General features: G+C 39.7%; 1 protein-coding gene across 1 annotated transcript in view; it reads left to right on the forward strand.

Moving 5' to 3' along the window:
* The window catches only part of GXYLT2 (glucoside xylosyltransferase 2), a 79,771-nt gene that overhangs the window by 24,162 nt on the left and 36,803 nt on the right, over positions 1-18,806 (forward strand). The window contains exon 3 of the mRNA XM_069472058.1: positions 8,439-8,570. Within this exon, the coding sequence (XP_069328159.1) occupies positions 8,439-8,570 (132 nt within the window). The remainder of the gene's footprint in view (positions 1-8,438; positions 8,571-18,806) is intronic.

Raw genomic sequence — 18,806 nt, forward strand, 5'->3', positions numbered from 1 at the left:
TGCTATAGTGATTCCTCTAGGGGCAGTATGGGCGAGTTCTTCTATATTTAAGTAGGTTTTTTTTTTAAGTTACACATGTACAGTATGTCAAGTGGTGTGTACCATCTACATCTAGATATTTAATATTTTAAAGTTTCGTTTATTTTTGTCATCTGCCAACACGGAAGTGGAAAAGACCAGCTGGTTGATTTCCTAGCCTTGTCTGGCAGCCCGGGATCACGCGTGGGATTTAGGTTTGGCTCATCTGTGCTCCCGCCCCAGACTCGGAATCAGGAAATAGTGGGACACAGAAGTAAGGAGGCTGCCAATCCATCGTGGTGACAGGTGGGGCCAGCGTGTGTGCGCGCGTGTGTGTGTGTGTGTGTGTGTGTGCACACGCATGCACACGTGTGTCGGGGGCAGAGTGGGAGACTGCGTGGGAAGAGGTGTCAGGAGGGGCTTCCAGTGCCCAGAGTCCGTGGGGCAGCTGTGGTACTTGTGGTGACAGTGGCTGGGGTCTCCTCTACCCAGTGGTTTGTGGCAAGTAGCTTCTGATTAACAGACAAGACACAGACGCCACCTGGGCTTGGCTCTAGCTGGGTCAGGGTGTAGCCCCTGGGTCTGGGTCTCTAGCCTTCCCAGCAGTTTTCTGAGCTACCCAACATCCTTTCGTTAAATTATTTTTTGACTTTCAGAGCCTGAATTGGTTTTATTGCATGTGGCTTAGCCTCCTGAGAATAACACAAAGTAGCCAAAAAAGAGTGAGGAACATTTTTTTCCTTTAAAGAAAAAAAAAAAAAAAAAAAGAGCACCAAAGGGCTTGGCTTTTTTTTTTTTTTTTTTTTTCTTTCCTTCAGACAGAGTCTCACTCTATTGCCCTGGGTAGAGTACAGTGGTGTCATCATAGTTCACTGCAGCCTCAAACTCCTGGGCTCAAGCAATCCTCCTGCCTGAGCAGCTAGGACTACAGGCACATGCCACCATGCCTGGCTAATTTTTCTATTTTTAGTAGAGATGGCGTCTCGCTTTTTTGCTCAGGCTGGTCTCAAACTCCTGAGCTCAAGCGATCCTCCAAAGGGCTTCTTTTAAATAGTACCATATGCTTTCAGAGGACAGAGGCCATGTCTCCTCATTATCAGGTTCATTTTTTAAGGATGTAGGAAAAATAGCCCAGAGAAAGGGATGATGACATAGTCTTCAATAGTTTAAAGACTTATATAAAATTGGATTTAGATTTCTTCTATGTTGTTCTGCAGGAGGAAACAAGGAGTAATGCAGGAGAAGTCTAAAGAAGCTGCTTTTAATTCCATGCTAGAAGGACTTTTCGGTGGTGTTGGGTTTCTCATGACTGGAGGCAAGCCGAGGCTGGCCAGACACTTTCAGGCATGTCTGTGGAGGACGTGGGTCAAGGCAAGGGTAACACTTCTACCTTCACCTTGTGGCCCTTCTTGTCTTACCTTCACGGTCCTCATTAGAGGTTCCCTCCTTTTAGAGACCTGGTCATGCCTATGGCATCTCCCTGATTCCTCTGACGTTGGATGTGATTGTGTGACTTGTTACAGCCGAGGAAATGTGGGTGACTGTGGTGCGCGTCACTTGTAATGTAAAATATGTCACTTCTGGGTGGAAGCTTTTAAGCTCTAGTGTGGACTTTGCCACCGTCCTTCTCTTGCTTCCGTGTTCACTGACGTGCGAGGTGAGACGGAGCCTCTGTCGCTTGGTCCCTGAGGGAGGAGGCTGAGCAGAGCGTCTTACCAATCGGAACACACAGCAGGGGCACGAAGCAAACTTTTTTTTTAAATAAAATGAACCCTTAAAATAAGTAAAGTCTTGAGATTTGGGGGGTTGTTAACCTCACCAAAGCCTAGTTTATCCTGACTGATGCAACTACATTTCAATGGCTTCATTGTATCTAGTGTTATTGAGAGCCAGCCGAGCCCTTGTGAAGGGAATATAATGGATTCGAGGTCCTAAAAGTCTCCTGTTCCATAATGTCTGTAGATGCTCAAAAATATTTTTTTTAAAACTTTAAAAGAATAAAAGAACCTGTGAAAAAGGGGAGGGGGTGACCTATCGAGGTAAGGAAGGAGGTGGAAGCACGAGGCTAGCAGGTACGTGAGCATTGACACCCCTGGGTACGTTGGGGGCTTGTGCGGATGCTGAGTGGGCCCTGGGGAGTGGACCAAAGCCTTCAGGAGACGCAGCATGAATGGAGAAAACCCCTCATAAAGCTGGAACCCAAGAAGAGCCACACTTTCAGGAAAAAGCTATACCAGATAAAGAAAAGAAAAAAGAACTCCCCATAGAGGCTGAGAATAAGGAAAAAATGTCTTGGCTTTGAGAGGCAATTTCTTTGAAAGTCTTTTCTCTTTTGAGAACGTGTGACCATTCCTCAAATGGATTTGGGACTTGAAACTAAAGTGCCTCTGAGAAACTAAATTACAATCTGGGAAGTGTAATGTAAAGTAGACCCTGGTATCTACTGTGCCTCTGGGCAGCCCACCCCCAGAAGCAACACAAATCCTCCTTGGAGGGTCTAGCTTAACCCAAGCCTCAAAAGGTTTTTATAGATGGAGTTCCTAGAAATTAGACTGCCAATCAGAAATCACCACGCTCATAAGGAAAGTAGCACCAGGAGAGTCAGCAAAAACAACAAAAATGTCAGATATTGAGCATATCAAATACAGATACAATGTGTTTGTAGAAATGAGAGAAGTTTAACTAGCCAGGTTTGGGGTGGGGGGTGGGGAACAAGGGCAACTTTTTAAAATTAACTATAATCAATAAAATTTTAAAACTTACTGAAAGAGTATTCACCCACTGAATTGACAAAGGTCAGCAGGAGATTCTGATTAACCTTCAGAGGGACCAGCTACAGATGCCACCTGGATGGATCAAAGCTCACTTATCTGGAAAGAGTAAGTCAACACAGTTAGGATAGGCAGCTGAAAAATCAGCACTGTTATCCAATAGCAACATGGAAGGCTGGAACTAGAATGAGGCAAGCAGGGTGCTTGTGGTGGGCATGAGCACAAACCTGACAGTGAGCGCCTCCTTAAAGTTTGCCCCTAGGGCACCTTGCTCGCCTCCCCTGCTCCCAGCCCCAACAGAGAGCTGTAAGTTCTACATTCCCCTAAAGGGCCTCACAGTTGCAGATGGTAAGTCTAGATGGGAAAGGCACATCAGGCCTTCTGCAATCTTAACTGCTCTCCCCTAAGCCCAATATCTACAGAATTTAGGGCAGTTCTGCATGTTGGCTAGTCTAAATTGTGCCAAAGAGTGTGTCATTGGAGAAAAGGGGCATCTCATAGCCGTGATGGTGCACAATATACAATATGACTACAGACGGGCAGAGTGTACAGTGCACAGGGAGCAGTACATGATACAGAGTGCTCCAAAACAGGGTAGGCATTTATCTCCCTCGGCCTCCCCAGGGTGAAATCCAAGTACTTCCTTGAACTTAAAGCTGTGTAACTAAGTCAGAACAAGAGTCAGACATCCCAGACATCTCTGGGAGCCATCATAGCAGTCTATGAGACCAACTTATGTGAAAAATATTAATTAGCAGAAAACATAGAGCTGAAGAAAGAAGTATCGAACTGGAAGATAAAGAAATAGAAAATACCAAATAGGGGCCGGGCGCGGTGGCTCACGCCTGTAATCCTAGCTCTCTGGGAGGCCGAGGTGGGCGGATCGTTTGAGCTCAGGAGTTCGAGACCAGCCTGAGCAAGAGCGAGACCCCATCTCTACTAAAAATAGAAAGAATTATATGGACAGCTAAAAATATATATATAGAAAAAATTAGCCGGGCATGGTGGTGCATGCCTGTAGTCCCAGCTACTCGGGAGGCTGAGACAGGAGGATCGCTTGAGCCCAGGAGTTTGAGGTTGCTGTGAGCTAGACTGACGCCACGGCACTCACTCTAGCCCGGGCAACAGAGTGAGACTCTGTCTCAAAAAAAAAAAAAAAAAAAAGAAAATACCAAATAGGGATTCAGAGATGTGAATGATAGAGTGTGAGAAGAGCAATGTATTGCTAAGAGTTCTAGAAGGAGAGAAGAGTCCAAAAGGGAAGATATATTTAAAAACATAATGGCTGAGAATGATACAAAGATGATGGAAGATACCAGTCTTTGGAGTCAGGAAGTCTAGTGAATCCTAACTAAGCAGGATAAATAGAAAGAAATCTGCAACTAGACACATGGCAAAAAAAAAAAACAGAACACTAAGGACAAAAAGAAAATTTTAAAAGCAGCCAGAGATAAACGATTACTTTGAAAGAAGTGTTACAAGTAAACCGAGGCATATTAAAACATTAAAGACTTTATTTGAGCACTCAGCAATTCATGAATTGGGCAGCTCCAGAACACAAGCGGTTCGGGGGCTCCAGTGAGGTGGGGTAAGGGGAAGGCTTTTATAGGGTGAACATGGAAGCAAGGCAGAGAAAATATCTGATTGTTTAGCATAGAGCAGTAGGCTTGTTTGGATCATTCCAATGGAAAGTCCCTAGTTAGAGGTTAGCTAGTGATTTCTGATTGGTTAGGCTTAAGTAGTGGAAGCCCCTAGTTAGGGATGAGTTGGCAGTTTCTGACTGGCCTAGAATATGACCATTAACGCTGAGTTGGGTTTCAGTTTGCGAACACGAGAACCCAAGGCACTGGAGCTGCCTCAGCCCAATGGCCTCCTAAGTAATATTTTTTAACAGGAGCAACAATTATAACTACAACTAGCTTCTCAGCAGAAATACTAGAAGTCAGAAGACAGTGAAATAATACCTTAAAAATGCAGAAAGAAAGTAATTGGCAACCCAGATATTGTATACCTAGCAAAACTGTCTTTCGAGAGTGCGGGCATGATAAATACAAACTTGAGTAAGTAAAACCTGAGAGAATTAATTACTGCCAAAAGATCCTCACTAAAGGAGATTTTAAACGATATGCTTCAAGACAAAAGAAAGTAATCCTAGAAGGAAAATGTGCGTGAGAAGATGGAATGGGGGGAGTAAAGAACATGATTAAAGTGTGGGCAAAGCTAAATAAAGGTTGATGATGTAAAAATAATATCGAAGTTGTGGGGCTAATTTTTAAAAAGCATACCAGAATACTAAAATTGTGTCATAGTTAAAGCTTTCTGTGGATCTTGTGTAATTCAGGAGTATGTTAGCACGTTAGTTAATTTTTGACTTTATATGAATATTAAAATTTCCAAGATAAGCACTTCTAAAATAGTAGAGAGAAGAAAAGAAAATGTGGGGATGGGAAAGAAGGAGAAACTCAATCAATTTAAAAGAAGTCCAGAAAGAAAGGGAAAAAAAGAAACAAAAATTTGGAACTATAGCATAAAATATGGCAGAAATAGATTCAGATATATACATATGTAAATAGAGTGGACACTCCAGTTCAAAGACATAGATTGGCAAAGTAGTTAAACCCTTCTGAAGGATAGGATGCTAATTATCAAAGAATCAAGGGAACCAGTAGACCATGGGAACTTCTCATTCTCCCTCCAGGGCTGATTTTGGGCTGTTGTACAGCGGGACAATCGTACTGCATATTTGTGCCAGTGTCCTGCCTGGCCAGTACTGTTGTACTGAGTGTCTATGCCTGGTGTCGTCTCTAATGGGTCGGTGCTGTTGCACTGGGTATTTATGCCTGGTGTGGGTTCAGGTTGGTCAGTGCCATCGTAAATCAGATGTCAAACACCTTGTCTGTCACTCTTCTCCTTCTCACTCAGAGATTTTAAAGTGTTTCCAATGATGTGTTTTTTAAAAAAAATTTATGTTGTTTTATAAGCAATATACGTATATTGTTAAAAAATGCCAGTAAATTCGTAAAGTTATAAATGAAAAAAAAATCACCATCATACTAATGCTCAAGGAGAACAGTGTTGGTGTATTGTATTTATTTCCATTCCTTTTCTTTTCATATCAACATCAGAAGTGAGAGCATATTCTGTATTCTCTTTTACATCACTGACACTTATCTTACTGAATTTCTTCTACAACAATATGTAAACAAATAGGTGTGGCTATGGTCCAATAAAACTTTATTTATGGATGCTGAAATTTGAATTTCATATAATTTCATCTGTCACAAAAATATTATTCTTGTTTTTTTTTTTTTCAACTATTTAAAGATGTCAAACCATTATTGGCTTGTGTGCTGTTTGTGGCAGGCTGGGTTGGCTCTTGCACTACCATAATTTGCTGACTTTGTTTCTATAACATCACTAACAGCTGCATTATATGTATTCTGTTATGTAGATATACTCTAGAGCTTATTTAACCAATCTCTTCTTTAAATTGTTTCCAATTTTTCACTGTTACAAACACCACAGTAAACAACTTTGTAAACAAGTGTACACTTTTGGGATTTTTCCTTAGGATAAATTTTTTTTTTTTTTTTTTGAGACAGAGTCTCACTCTGTCACCCTGGCTAGAGTGCAGTGGCGTCATGATGGCTCACTGCAACCTCAAACTCCTGGGCTCAAGTGATCCTCCTACCTCAGCCTCCCGAGTAGCTAGACTACAGGCACTCGCCATGGCACCTGGCTAATTTTTCTGTTTTTAGTAGAACAAGACAGGGGTCTTGTTCTTACTCAGGCTGGTCTTGAACTCCTGAGCTCAAGCACTACTCCTGCCTCGGCCTCCCAGAGTGCTAAGATTACAGACAGGTGTGAGCCACCACCCCAGCCGTGGATAAATTCTTAAAAGTAGAATTACTGTGGCAATGGGAAAGCATTGACTCAAAAACTTAAGAAGGTACATAGATGGCAAATAAGCATATGAAAAGATGTTCAACCTCATAAGCCATTAGGGAATTGCAACTTAAGACAACAATGAGTTACCACTATGCACCTATTATTAATAGAATGGCTAAAATCTAGAACACTGATAACAACAAATGCTAGTGAGAATGTGAAGCAACAGGAGCTCTCATTCATTACTCATGAGAATGCAAAATGGTACAGCCACTTTGGAAGACAGTTTGACAGTTTCTTAGAAAACTGAATGTAGGTTTACCATACGATCCAGCAATTATATTCACAAGCATTTAACCCGAATGAATTGAAATCGTATGTCTGCATAGAAACTTGTATACAGATGTTTATAGCAGCTTTCTCATAATTTCCTAAAACTGGAAGCAACCAAGATATATCCCTCAATAGATGAGTGGATAAACAAACTGTGGTATGTCCATGCAATGGAATACAGTATTAAGTGATTTAAAAAAAAAAACCATCAAGCCACAAAAAGACATGTAAGAACCTTAAACACATATTGCTAACTGAAAGAAGCCAGTACTATATGATTCCAACTATATGACATTCTGGAAAAGGTAAAACTAAGAAACAATAAAAAGATCAGTGGTTTCTAGGAGGTCAAGGAGGGAGAAGGAAGATTGAATAGGTGAAACAGAGATTTTTAGGATAGGGAAATTGTTCTGTATGATACTATAATGGTGAATACATGACATTATGCATTTGTCACAACTCATAGAACTGTACAACACAAAGAGTAAACCCTAAAGTAAACTATGGATTTTAGTTGGTAATAATGTATTGATATTGGTTCATCAGTAGTGACAAACATACCACATTAACGCAAAATGTTAATATTAGAGGAAACTAGCTAGGGGGAGGAAGAGAGGCTATATGAATATGAGAACTCTCTACACTTTCTGGCCAATTTTTCTATAAACATAAAATACTCTATAAAGTATATTTTAAAAATTTTGTTATAAAATTAATATATGCAAAGAATGTAATATATACTCACTGTAAAAGTTCTAAAGAATATGGAAAAATAAGCTGAGAAAATGAAACCACCGCCACCACCTCTAGAGGTGCCCACTTTTAATAATTTGGCACATGTTCATCTAGATTTTTGTCTACATATAAAATGTATATTTTTCCTATAATAAAGAACCATATCTTAATTTTTTTTACACTTTTTCTAAAACCTAACTATGTATCATAATCATTTTCTATGTCAGTACATATAGATCTTTATTATCTACTTTCTTCTAACTGCACATTATTCCATTGTATAGTTCTATCGTAACTGATTCTTTATGATTGGACATTTAGACGGTTCCCAAGTTTTGTTATTACAAACTAGGTTGTAGTGAACATCCTTGTATCTCTATCTTTGGGGCTTTGTTGTTCCCAATTTCCAAATTGCCTTCTTGAAAATTTGTTCAAATCCATACTCCCCTTGGCAGTTTGTATGTGCTGGTTTGCCAACACCCTTGCCAACTGTGAATGTTATTTTGTTAATTCCTGGCAATTTTAATAAGAGAAAATGCTGTTTCATTTAGTGAACGTTAATAGTGGTGATGAAGTTAGACTTTCTGTGTATGTTGCCTGAATAATTTCCGTTTGACCATCCAGAAGCTTTCCAGGTGTGTTCCATATTTTTTGGAGTCTAATCACCTATCCCTTGCCGTTCATGTGTTTCAGTTACGACAGTGGCCTGACTCATATACAAAGAAGTTTGAACACAGAATCTACCCCATCACATTTTCTGTTGGAAACCCTCAGGAATGGAAGAAATTATTCAAACCCTGTGCTGCCCAGAGACTCTTTCTTCCGGTAGGAACACCTGTTTTTAATAAGGTGTAGCTTGGAAGAGACTTGCTCTTGGAAACATGGTGCAATTTGCTGGATGTGTTTATAGATGTTTAATTTACAGCTGAAAATGTGTCTCTCTTGGATTCTATAGTTCATGCTGTGTGTAGTGAGAGGGTCCCTGTGTTGTTGAGGGTGTCTTCTCCAAAGACTGAGGGTCTGAGAACATCCAAATCCTGTCTTGAATTATGGGTCTTTGTGACTCTCGCTCTGCCACTTACTGGCTGTGTGAACCCCCAGGAAATCCCCCAACTTCCCTAAGCCTCAGTTTCGTGAAGCTTGGCATATAGTTTGCCTTCATAAATGTTAGCTTTGGCTATTGTTATTTCTTTTATAACAATAACAACTACTAGTTGTAGTCATGCTAGGGTGTAATTCAGAAATGATTCAGAGTATTAGTTTAGCCTTTCAGTGTTGAAGTTTTAAGTTGCATGTTTGTGTTTCCTTTTTTTAAAATCCTTAATAGAAAGAGCACTTACGATATATCAAAACTGAGAATATCATTCTGCAGAGATGGCAACTTTGAATTGTGAGTTGCAGCCTTGATATTTGTGAAGGATTCATGCCTCCAATAAACATGTGTTGAGTGCCCCTTAGGTGCTAGGCCCTGGCTTAGTGATGATGATAAGACAGCCCTGGTCCTGCTCCCTTGGAGCTTGCGTCTAGCAGGGCATTGAACAAGTAATTAAAAGTATGATCCGTGCTGAGGTGGAGAACAGTCTCATGGATGTGTGTAACGTGGGGTTCCATCTTGGTCTGGGAGAGACTGCAGGAGGTTCTCTTGAGGCAGTGCCATCGATGCTGAGACATGAGTATAAATGAGAAGTAGAGATTGCTGGCTGCCAAGGGTCTGGGGGTGATTAGAGAGAGAAGGGCTCCAGGCAGATAGAACAGTACCTACAAAGGCCCTGCCCTGGGAAAGGACATGTTTAAGAAAATAAAAGGTCACAGTAACCAGAAAATTGAAAGTGAGATGGGATTGAAGAAATCAGCAGGCCCTGTCAGCCATGTTAGAGTGTCTGGTCTTTGTCTTAAGGGCAGTGGGAAGCCACTGGATGATTTCTAGCATGGAAGTGGGATGATCTGACATGTGTTTTAAAGAGGACCTACTGGTTCATTGCAGTGTGGACAGTGGAATTGGTGAGGCCAGTCCATGATGGCTTGGGCTAGGGTGGTTGCCTTAGAGATGGATTCGGAACCTGCCTGAGAAATAGAATTTACCAGCCCTTATGATTGGCTCATTGTAAACAGGTGGGTTTTTTTATTTGTTTGTTTGTTTAGTTTTGTTTTCTGTTGTTTGTAGAGATGGGGTCTCGCTATGTTGTCCAGGCCGTGTCAAACTCCTGGCCTCAAGCAGTCCTCCCCCCTTGGCCTCCCAAAGTGCTTGGATTATGGGCATGAGCCTCTGTGCCACCAGGCTCATTGTAATCATTGAAGGGGAGGGAAGTGAAAAGGATTTCACCCAGGTTTCTGACCTGAACAACTATTAAGGTCGATCCATTTGAAATTGCCAACATTCAACCATTCATGACCTACACAAAAGGCAATTTGTTATGGTTCAACCTAAGAAATGGATAGCGATATCATTTAGAGATGGAAAAGACTGGAAGAAAAGCATTTTTGGTAAAGGGAGAAGATGAGTTTGAGTCATAATTTGATTTTGAAGTACCTGGAGACATTCAAGCAGAGGAGGTCCTCCCGTCTGTTGGTCTGGAAGCCCTAAATGGCAAGTGGCACCTTTAGCATCTTCTGCACAGAGACCTGTGAGCAGGACAAAGCTTGGATGTAATGGTGCCAATTCGCTGCCCCAGCTCACTCGCTCATTAAGTCACCACCAGGTGACTTTTCACATGCCACAGACCTTTATACATGTTGTGAGATAGGATTAATTGCACAGAAACTGGGGTAAGAAAAGTTTACCGCAAATTGGTACTAAAATCTCTAGGTTGGTGATGTAAAAATGAATTACCATTTGAGAAAGTGAGAAAAAAATGTTAGGTTTCTGCTTCTTATCTCCATTTTAGGAAAAAAAGAAGTGTTAAGAAAATCACAGTTAATGCTGGGAAATTGCCCACTCTATCCAGAATATTAGCAATCTAGTGGAACCACGTTTGTACTTTCTCTGACCTTGAATTGTGACTTTATTTCCACTATTAAAAAAACAAACCTACCACCTGATCGTTTTCATTCATTCCCGGCTAAGTCAGTGTTTTGTTTTGAATGACAAATGGGTGCCGGCATTCCTTATCTGCTTCTGATAATGGAAACTAGCCCTTCCTTAAAAATAATAAAGAGGGATTGTGGTTGACAGGACATTTACCTTCTCCCAGTTGTATATCATAACAGCACATTATGAACATGGCATTTTGGAGGGGGGATGGGTGAGATATACTGATCGTCGGTGTAATTTGAAATAAAGCCTAGGTCATATTTTCCTTGAAATGCATCCCTGTAAACCCAAATCAGGTGTGCTGCTGAGACAGCACAGAGAAAATGGAGACCCTAAAATGCAGACATCCTAGCAGGCGGTCAGTTAACTAAGTACCATAGTCTCACCCATTTTCTGAGAGGCTGTCATTTACCCCAAACCTGCAGGAGAGACCCTTTCTCAACTAAGATTTAACTGTCAGAATAATATCCGAGTCTTTGCAACTCAAGCCTGTTAGATTCTCAAGTACAATGAGCAGAATTCAGATCTCACCAATTCAAGATTTTTAAAAATTTTTTTTAATTTCAAAATTTTTATGGGGATACAAACGTTTAGGTTACATATATTGCATTTGTATCTCCCAAGTCGGAGCTATAAGCGTACCCATCCCAGACCGTGCACACTGCACCCATTAGGTGTAAATTTACCCATCCCCTCCTTCCCCTCTCCCACCTGCCCGATCCCCAGTGAATGTTACTTCCATACGTGCACATAAGTGTTGAGTGGTTAGTACCAGTTTAATGGAAAGTACATGTGGTGCTTGTTTTTCCATTCTTGTGATACTTCATTTAGTAGAATGGGCTCCAGCTGAAGTCCTGGAAATCAGTGGACTTCTGTGAATAATGGTCCTAGGAGTGGGACCATTATGAATGCAAACTAAATTGCAAATGGCTTGATTACCTCTCTAAAATGCATGTTTGTTTCAGGTAATCCAGGAGTTTAAAATATTCCAAAATAATATGCCAATTACAAATAAATCAAATTTGTTCATCAAACTGATCCTGGAAGACTTTTCCCTTTCTTTTAAGTAAAGGACAGAAGGCCTTTACTCCTATGAGAATAAGTGAGTTTTATGAATTCATATCACCTTTCCCTCAATTAATTGGAAGTAGTGAGATTTTTGTAATAGATCTATGCATTTTGCTACATGTTGTACCTGTTTAATTATAAAGACTTCTCAGTAATTGTGATCCTCTGGGGAGCCTGGAGATATTTAAAACATGACAGAGATCACTGTACTGTAGAATCTTCAAAGACTTTATTGGTAAGTGGTGCCCAAAATAATTGTGTGAGGTAGGGTAAGGTGCTATCCAGACCTCACTTAGGGACCTAGGGAGAAAGGTTGTTTTGTTTGTTTTGCTTTTGTTTTTACTAAGTTTTAATAAGCTTCAAGATTATAATGTCTGGTGTCTTTCTTGCTCCCAACACTTGTCATAAGTATACACATTCAAGGAAGGAATTGGGGAAGAAAGTTATCAAGAGAGACAGGCTAAGATTACTTACAGGTGTAAAGGAAATATAAAAATCTCAGGATAAACCTCAGTTGAGGCATCCAGATGGTTGAGAAAATCTTTCGACATTTAAGACAGAGAACGAAATAATCAAGAAGAAACTTCCCTGAGGAAGCAGAGACAATGCAGCAGCAGGACACTTTAGAATAGAAAAGCTATTCTATCTATAATCAAATAATTGAGATGTCATATAAGGAGGGGATATTCAGAAATGGCAGGAAAGAGAACACCATCAACTTTACATGGAAAGTGAAACAAAAAGACCACAAGGTGGACAATAGGAGAGGAAAGAACAGAATAAAGATCAATCCAAGAGGTCCAACATTAGTCTAGTAGGCACAGAAGCAAGAGAGAATAGGAAAAATGGAGGGGAAGAAGCTATCAAAGAAAGGATACAAGACAGTTTTGCTGAACTGCAGGATGTAAGTTTTCAAATTAAAGAGCCCACTGAGTACCCAGCAACATGGCTGAAAAAGAACCACACCAGGGTATATCCTTGTAGTTGTGCAGGAGCTATTATAAAAACATGAAATTTTAGATCACTAATGGTAAAGCTAAGCTTTATTATAATGGATTTTGACTTCTTGACTTCAGCACTGGAAATTATACTCAAATGAAGCAATGACTTTAACAGTCGGAGAGAAACTGCCCAAACTGTTAATCAAGTATGAACTTAGAATGAAAACAGTTTTAGACAGTGAATTTTTCAAAAACGTTACTCGCCATGCATCTTTTCACAGGAAGCTAGCAGAGGATGCATTTCAATAACATGAGGCGGGGAAAGCAAAAACAAGGCATAGGATGCAAGAAAGAGGCAATAAGATATAAGAAAAAAGTAATGGGACTCCCAGAATGATGGGGAAGGAATACTCAGAAATCCTTGAGAGCAGATGTGCCTGAAAGGGGCAGACAGACAAAGGCTGCAGGGGAAATGTCTCAAGAAGAAAAAAAGGGATTGGCAGTAGAGTGCTATTGTGGGTTTAGTGATCAATGAATTGATAGGTACATAGAAGACAAAGAAAATGAAAAAATTAGAGCCGGGCATGGTGGCTCATGCTTGTAATCCCAGCACTCTGGGAGGCTGAGGAAGGAGGATCGTTTGAGCTCAGGAGTTCGAGACCAGCCTGAGCAAGAGCGAGACCCTGTCTCTACCAAAAATAGAAAGAAATTAGCTGGACAACTAAACATATACAGAAAAAATTAGCCGGGCATGGTGGCGCATGCCTGTAGTCTGAGCTACTTGGGAGGCTGACGCAGTAGGATTGCTTGAGCCCAGGAGTTTAAGGTTGCTGTGAGCTAGGCTAATGCCATGGCACTCTAGCCCAGGCAACAGAGTGAGATTCTGTTTCAAAAAAGAAAGAAAATGAAAAAATTAGGCAATTGATTAACTCCAGGAAAAGTGTTGTACAATAAAGGAAATATCATCATAGAACTATACATAGCTCAACAATAAATATTGTTTGTTTAGTCATAAAATTTTAAACAATGTTAAAAACCTCAATTGAGTGTGACTCTTATTCTCAGTCTCTTATTATTTAACATAGCCTTGGCCTACAAATTTATTCTGAAAGTTTTCTGACTCCATATATCTAAGAAACTTGTCTCATTCTTTAATATTTTTAAAGAGTACCATGCCAAATAAATAAAAATCTTACATTACCTAGATTTTAGATATCACATTAAGGACAACACATATAATCTTCCCGTTTCTACTTATGTGTTGTTAAAGAGGCCTGTACCTGGTCCAGGGTTTAGAAGTCTGTATGTTTACCAGGGATATATTAATGAGTTAGCTCTGGGCTAATGGAAAAGGGAGGCTCATCATACTTTCTAGAACTTTTTATAATTAAGGTCAGACCTCTGTATTATTATTAATATTATACCTCAGCATTAGCAATTAACATTGAGACATCTTTGGAACCAACCCTTTGGATATTAGCAAATATTGACAGATGTATAAGAATATATTAAAAATCCTTATTAAGAGGAACATCAATTAGAATCACCATAAATGATGTCTATCTATTTCATCAAGCACCAGGAAGCCATAAATTATTGGGATGAGATTAGGCACTGAAATGATTACATGAGATGACCCTAGATATCAATTTTGTTGAAAAAGTTTCCATAGTACTTATCATTTACTTGCACAGTATTAAAAGTTTGACATTTAATATATTAGTTACAACTCGTGGTTACAAGTGAGAAAAACTCAGTTCCAACTAGCTAAGTAAAGAAGGAAATTAGTTTATTGACTTATCTAACTGCAAAACACAGACAATAGGGCTGATTCCAAGCACAGCTAGATCCAGGGGCTCACATACTGTCATCAGGTCTCTCTCTCTCTCTGTCTTTCTCTCTCTCAGAAAAAGAGCATGGCAAGGTGGCAACCTCCAAAATGGTAGCATGAGGAGCTCTGTGGAATTGCTCCCCAGTGAAACAAGCACAACTGGTAAAAATTATTTTTTTAAATAACCTTCTAAATTGCAAATAACTATCTAACTGGAAATTGTCCTAAAGACCTAAGCAAATGAAGAAACATTTATTTGAGAAAATCTGGCCAGGCACGGTGGCTCACATCTGTAATCCTAGCACTCTGGGAGGCCGAGGTGGGAGGATCGCTTGAGGTCAGGAGTTCAAGATGAGCCTGAGCAAGAGCGAGAACCCGTCTTTACTATTAAAAAAGAGAGAGAGAGAGAAAGAAAGAAAGAAAAGCTAACAAAACTCGGTAAGAATAGTGAGAATCTGTGACATTTAAACTATGACCCACTCCCTCTCTCCCCCTTTCCAGCTGAGTTGATGAAAAGTGAACTTCAGGCATTTCACTCAAAAGCACAGTGATTCCTTTCTCCCCAGCTCCCAGCTGAGGGATATAGTATCCTCTTGGGAGGGGCAGACCATCAGCATTTCTCATTTCTACCAGCTATGTGATGCAGAGCCTAAATTCCAGGCAAATGTGGTGAAGAAGTAGAGAGCTTTCTTAATTAAAGGGAGGCTTGTAGCTCCTTAAGAACAATAAGCAAAACCATAGGCCAGTTAGTTTACAGGGGAGAACCAGGGGGAAAGGCAGGTACAAAATGCCCTCCTGATATCAGAACTAGCTTCACAGACTGCCCTCAAAACTTCAAATTGGCTTCAATTTAATTGGATTAGACTGTGAAGCAATTTCTGTTCCACTAAGGAAATAACTCCCCCCCAAAAATGAAAAAAATTATTAAATTACAATGCTATATTAGAATATATTCACTTAATGCAAAAGAAAGCAGAAAAGAAAGTATAAAGGAACAAAGAAGACATGGGACAAATGGAAAACAAATAGTTAAGTGGAAAACATAAATTCCACTGTATAAATATAACATTGTGAATGGATAAAACAATCCAATTAAAAGGCAGAGACTGTCAGAGATAATAGATAAAGAATACAGTTCAACTGTGTGCCATCTATAAAAGGCACACTTTAGGTTCAAAGAAACAAATAGGTTAGAAGTAAAAGGGTGGAAAAAGATATTATGCAAACAGCAACCACAGGAAAGGTGGAGTGCTTATAATAATATCAGGCAAAATAGAATTTTAGGGAAAAAAAGAAACATTACTAAAGGTAAACAGAGACATTTTTTAATGATAGAAGTATCAATCCATCAAGAAGGTATAACACTTATAAACATATATGCACCTAACAACCGACCTACAAAATACATGAAGCAAAAACTGACAGAATTGGAAGGAGAAGTAGGCAATCCATCAATAATAGTGGGAGACTTCATTAACCCTACTTTCAACAATGGATTGAACAACTAGGTAGAATATCAACAAGGAAATAGAAGAATAACACTATAACCAGTTGACCCAGCAGACATCTGTAGAACACTCCACCCAAGACCAGCAAAACACATATTCTTCTGAGTGAACGCGGAACATTCTCCAGGATAGACCACATGTTGGGCCATAAAAGAACCCACAATAAGCTTCAAAGGATTGAATTTATACAAAGTATGTTCTTTGATCACAATAGAATGGAAATTAGAAGTCAGTAACAGAAGAATATTTGGGAAGTTCACAAATTCATGGAAATTTAATACACTCCTAAATAACCAATGACACTAGCACTCTGGGAGGCCGAGGCAGGAGGATTGCTTGAGCTCAGGAGTTCAAGACCTGCCTGAGCAAGAGTGAGACCCTGTCTCTACCAAAAATAGAAAAATTAGCCGGGTGTGGTGATGCACACCTGTAGTCCCAGCTACTCACGATGCTGAGGCAGGAGAATTGCTTGAGCCCAGGAGTTTGAGGTTGCTGTGAACTAGGTTGATTCCACTGTACTCTAGCCTGGGTGACAGAGTGAGACTCTGTCTCAAATACATACATACATACATAACCAATGACTTAAAGAAGAAATTACAAGGGAAATTAGAATGAAAATGAAGACAATACATACCAACACTTAGGAGATGCGGCTAAAATAAGGTTTAGAGGGAAATTTATAGTGTAAACTGCAAGAGTACAAATAAGGAAAGATCTCAAATCAGTAACCAACCTTCCACCTAGAGGATAACAACAAAACCAGAAGTTTGTTCTTTGAAAATATCAATAAAATTGACAAACTTTTAGGTAGACTGAGCACAAAAAAACAGAGAAGACTCAAATTACTAAAATCAGAAAGGAAAGAAGGGACATAACTACCAATGTTACCAAACTAAAAGGATTATAAAGCAATACTGTGAATAACTGTAGGTCGACAAATTAGATGACTTAGATAAAATGGACAAATTTGAATTCTGTGGATCGTCTTTTCACTTTCTTCATAGTGTCCTTTGAAACACAAAAGTATTTAACTTTGATGAATTCCAAGTTATCTATTTTGTCTTTTGTTGTTATGCTTTTGGTGTCATATCTAAGAAACCATTGTCTAATCCAAGGTCATGATTCACGTATTATTCTCATCCTTGAAGCAATTGTTATGTCCAGGAAGACAGGACACATAAATTGGCTCCACTTGAGTCACGTTCTCTCCCATGAGCAACAAGGATCAACTGTATCTAAACCATGTGGATTTGGTTTGACCACAGGAAAGAACTTGACCACAGCTGCTCTTGTCAGAAGATGAAGGAAGCTGTGCTGGGAGGGCAAACAATAACCATCTGCTTGACTTAACGGTCTCCTCCCAACCATCAGAGAGGTCCATTTACTTTGTTATGGTGAGGAGTATCAAATAATGTATAAGAAGATGTGGCCTTCAGAAAATGTAATAGCCATAGTATTAGGAAGCATTTAATGGAGACAGAAATTAATTAGAGATATATGGAGGCAATATAGTGTAGTTGTTAGGACTACAGGTTCTGAAAGCAGCCCAAATATGTTCAAATCTTACTTCTACCACTTACCACTTTGTAACCGGAGGAAATAATAATTTAACCTTTCTTTGCCTTAATTTACTCATATGTAAAATGGGGATAAGAATATTACCTATCTTGCAGTGTTGTGAAAATTTAAATTAGTTAATACATTTAACACCCAAAGAAACCGTGCCTTGCATACAGTGTTAGCTGCTATTTTTATGATTATTTCTATTTTTATTAGGACTGATATATGGCATAACACTACTGAACTCATTAACTCTTTTCCCAAAAAGTATCTTATCTTAGTTGATAGCAACAACATTGTTTTGGCCCAGCTGGCCAAGCCATAACCAACCCAGAACACTTGTATCATGCCCCAGCAGATAATACTGTTATTATGACATTAGTCACATTGTAGGGAATTGTCTTTTTGACCCCAGCATAATTACCATCCCAGTAGTTCTAGAACTGAAGAGTCAGCATGTGTGTTATGAAGCATAGTACAAGAACTATAACTAATATTTGTTGATTACCTATAGTAACATAGTTCTTTAGCCGCAGGCAATCATAATTAAGCCAGGCTGGGTTAATCAGAAAAAGACTGGACTGAAAGGATGTTGGGAGCTCTCAGAATGGAAGAGAAGCTTAGCCAACTAGGCTTGTGTTTGGTTAAAGATGGCAAGCAAATCATTTGCATTTATGTTCATTCTTTCCTAAAACTACCCTAAAATTGATAATTTTTTTCTTTCTTTCCTCCCTCCCTCTCTTTCTTTCTTTCTCTTTCTTTCCTTCTTTCTTTCTTTCTTTTCTTCCTTCCTGTCTTTCTTGTCTTGTCTCTTCCTTCCTTCCTTCTTTCCTTCCTTCCTTCCTTTCTTTTCTGTCTTTCTTTTCAGGGGTCTCTCTGTCGCCCAGACTGGAGTGCAGTGGCACAATCATAGCAGCCTCCTGAGTAGCTAGGACTACAGGCTAGCCCACCACACCCAGCTGATAATTAATTTTTTAAAGAGCATAAGTCTATTCCAGGACAAAAAGAACAGGAGAGGGGGCAATGGCAATTAAACCTAAAAGTAAATTTCGAGTGATGTTAACCAACTTAACCTGAGACAGCTAAATCTTTAACTACCAGTGGGGAAAGCCTAGAAGCAAA

This window comes from Eulemur rufifrons, chromosome 7, assembly GCF_041146395.1.
Source record: "Eulemur rufifrons isolate Redbay chromosome 7, OSU_ERuf_1, whole genome shotgun sequence".
Taxonomy (NCBI): Eukaryota; Metazoa; Chordata; class Mammalia; order Primates; family Lemuridae; genus Eulemur; species Eulemur rufifrons.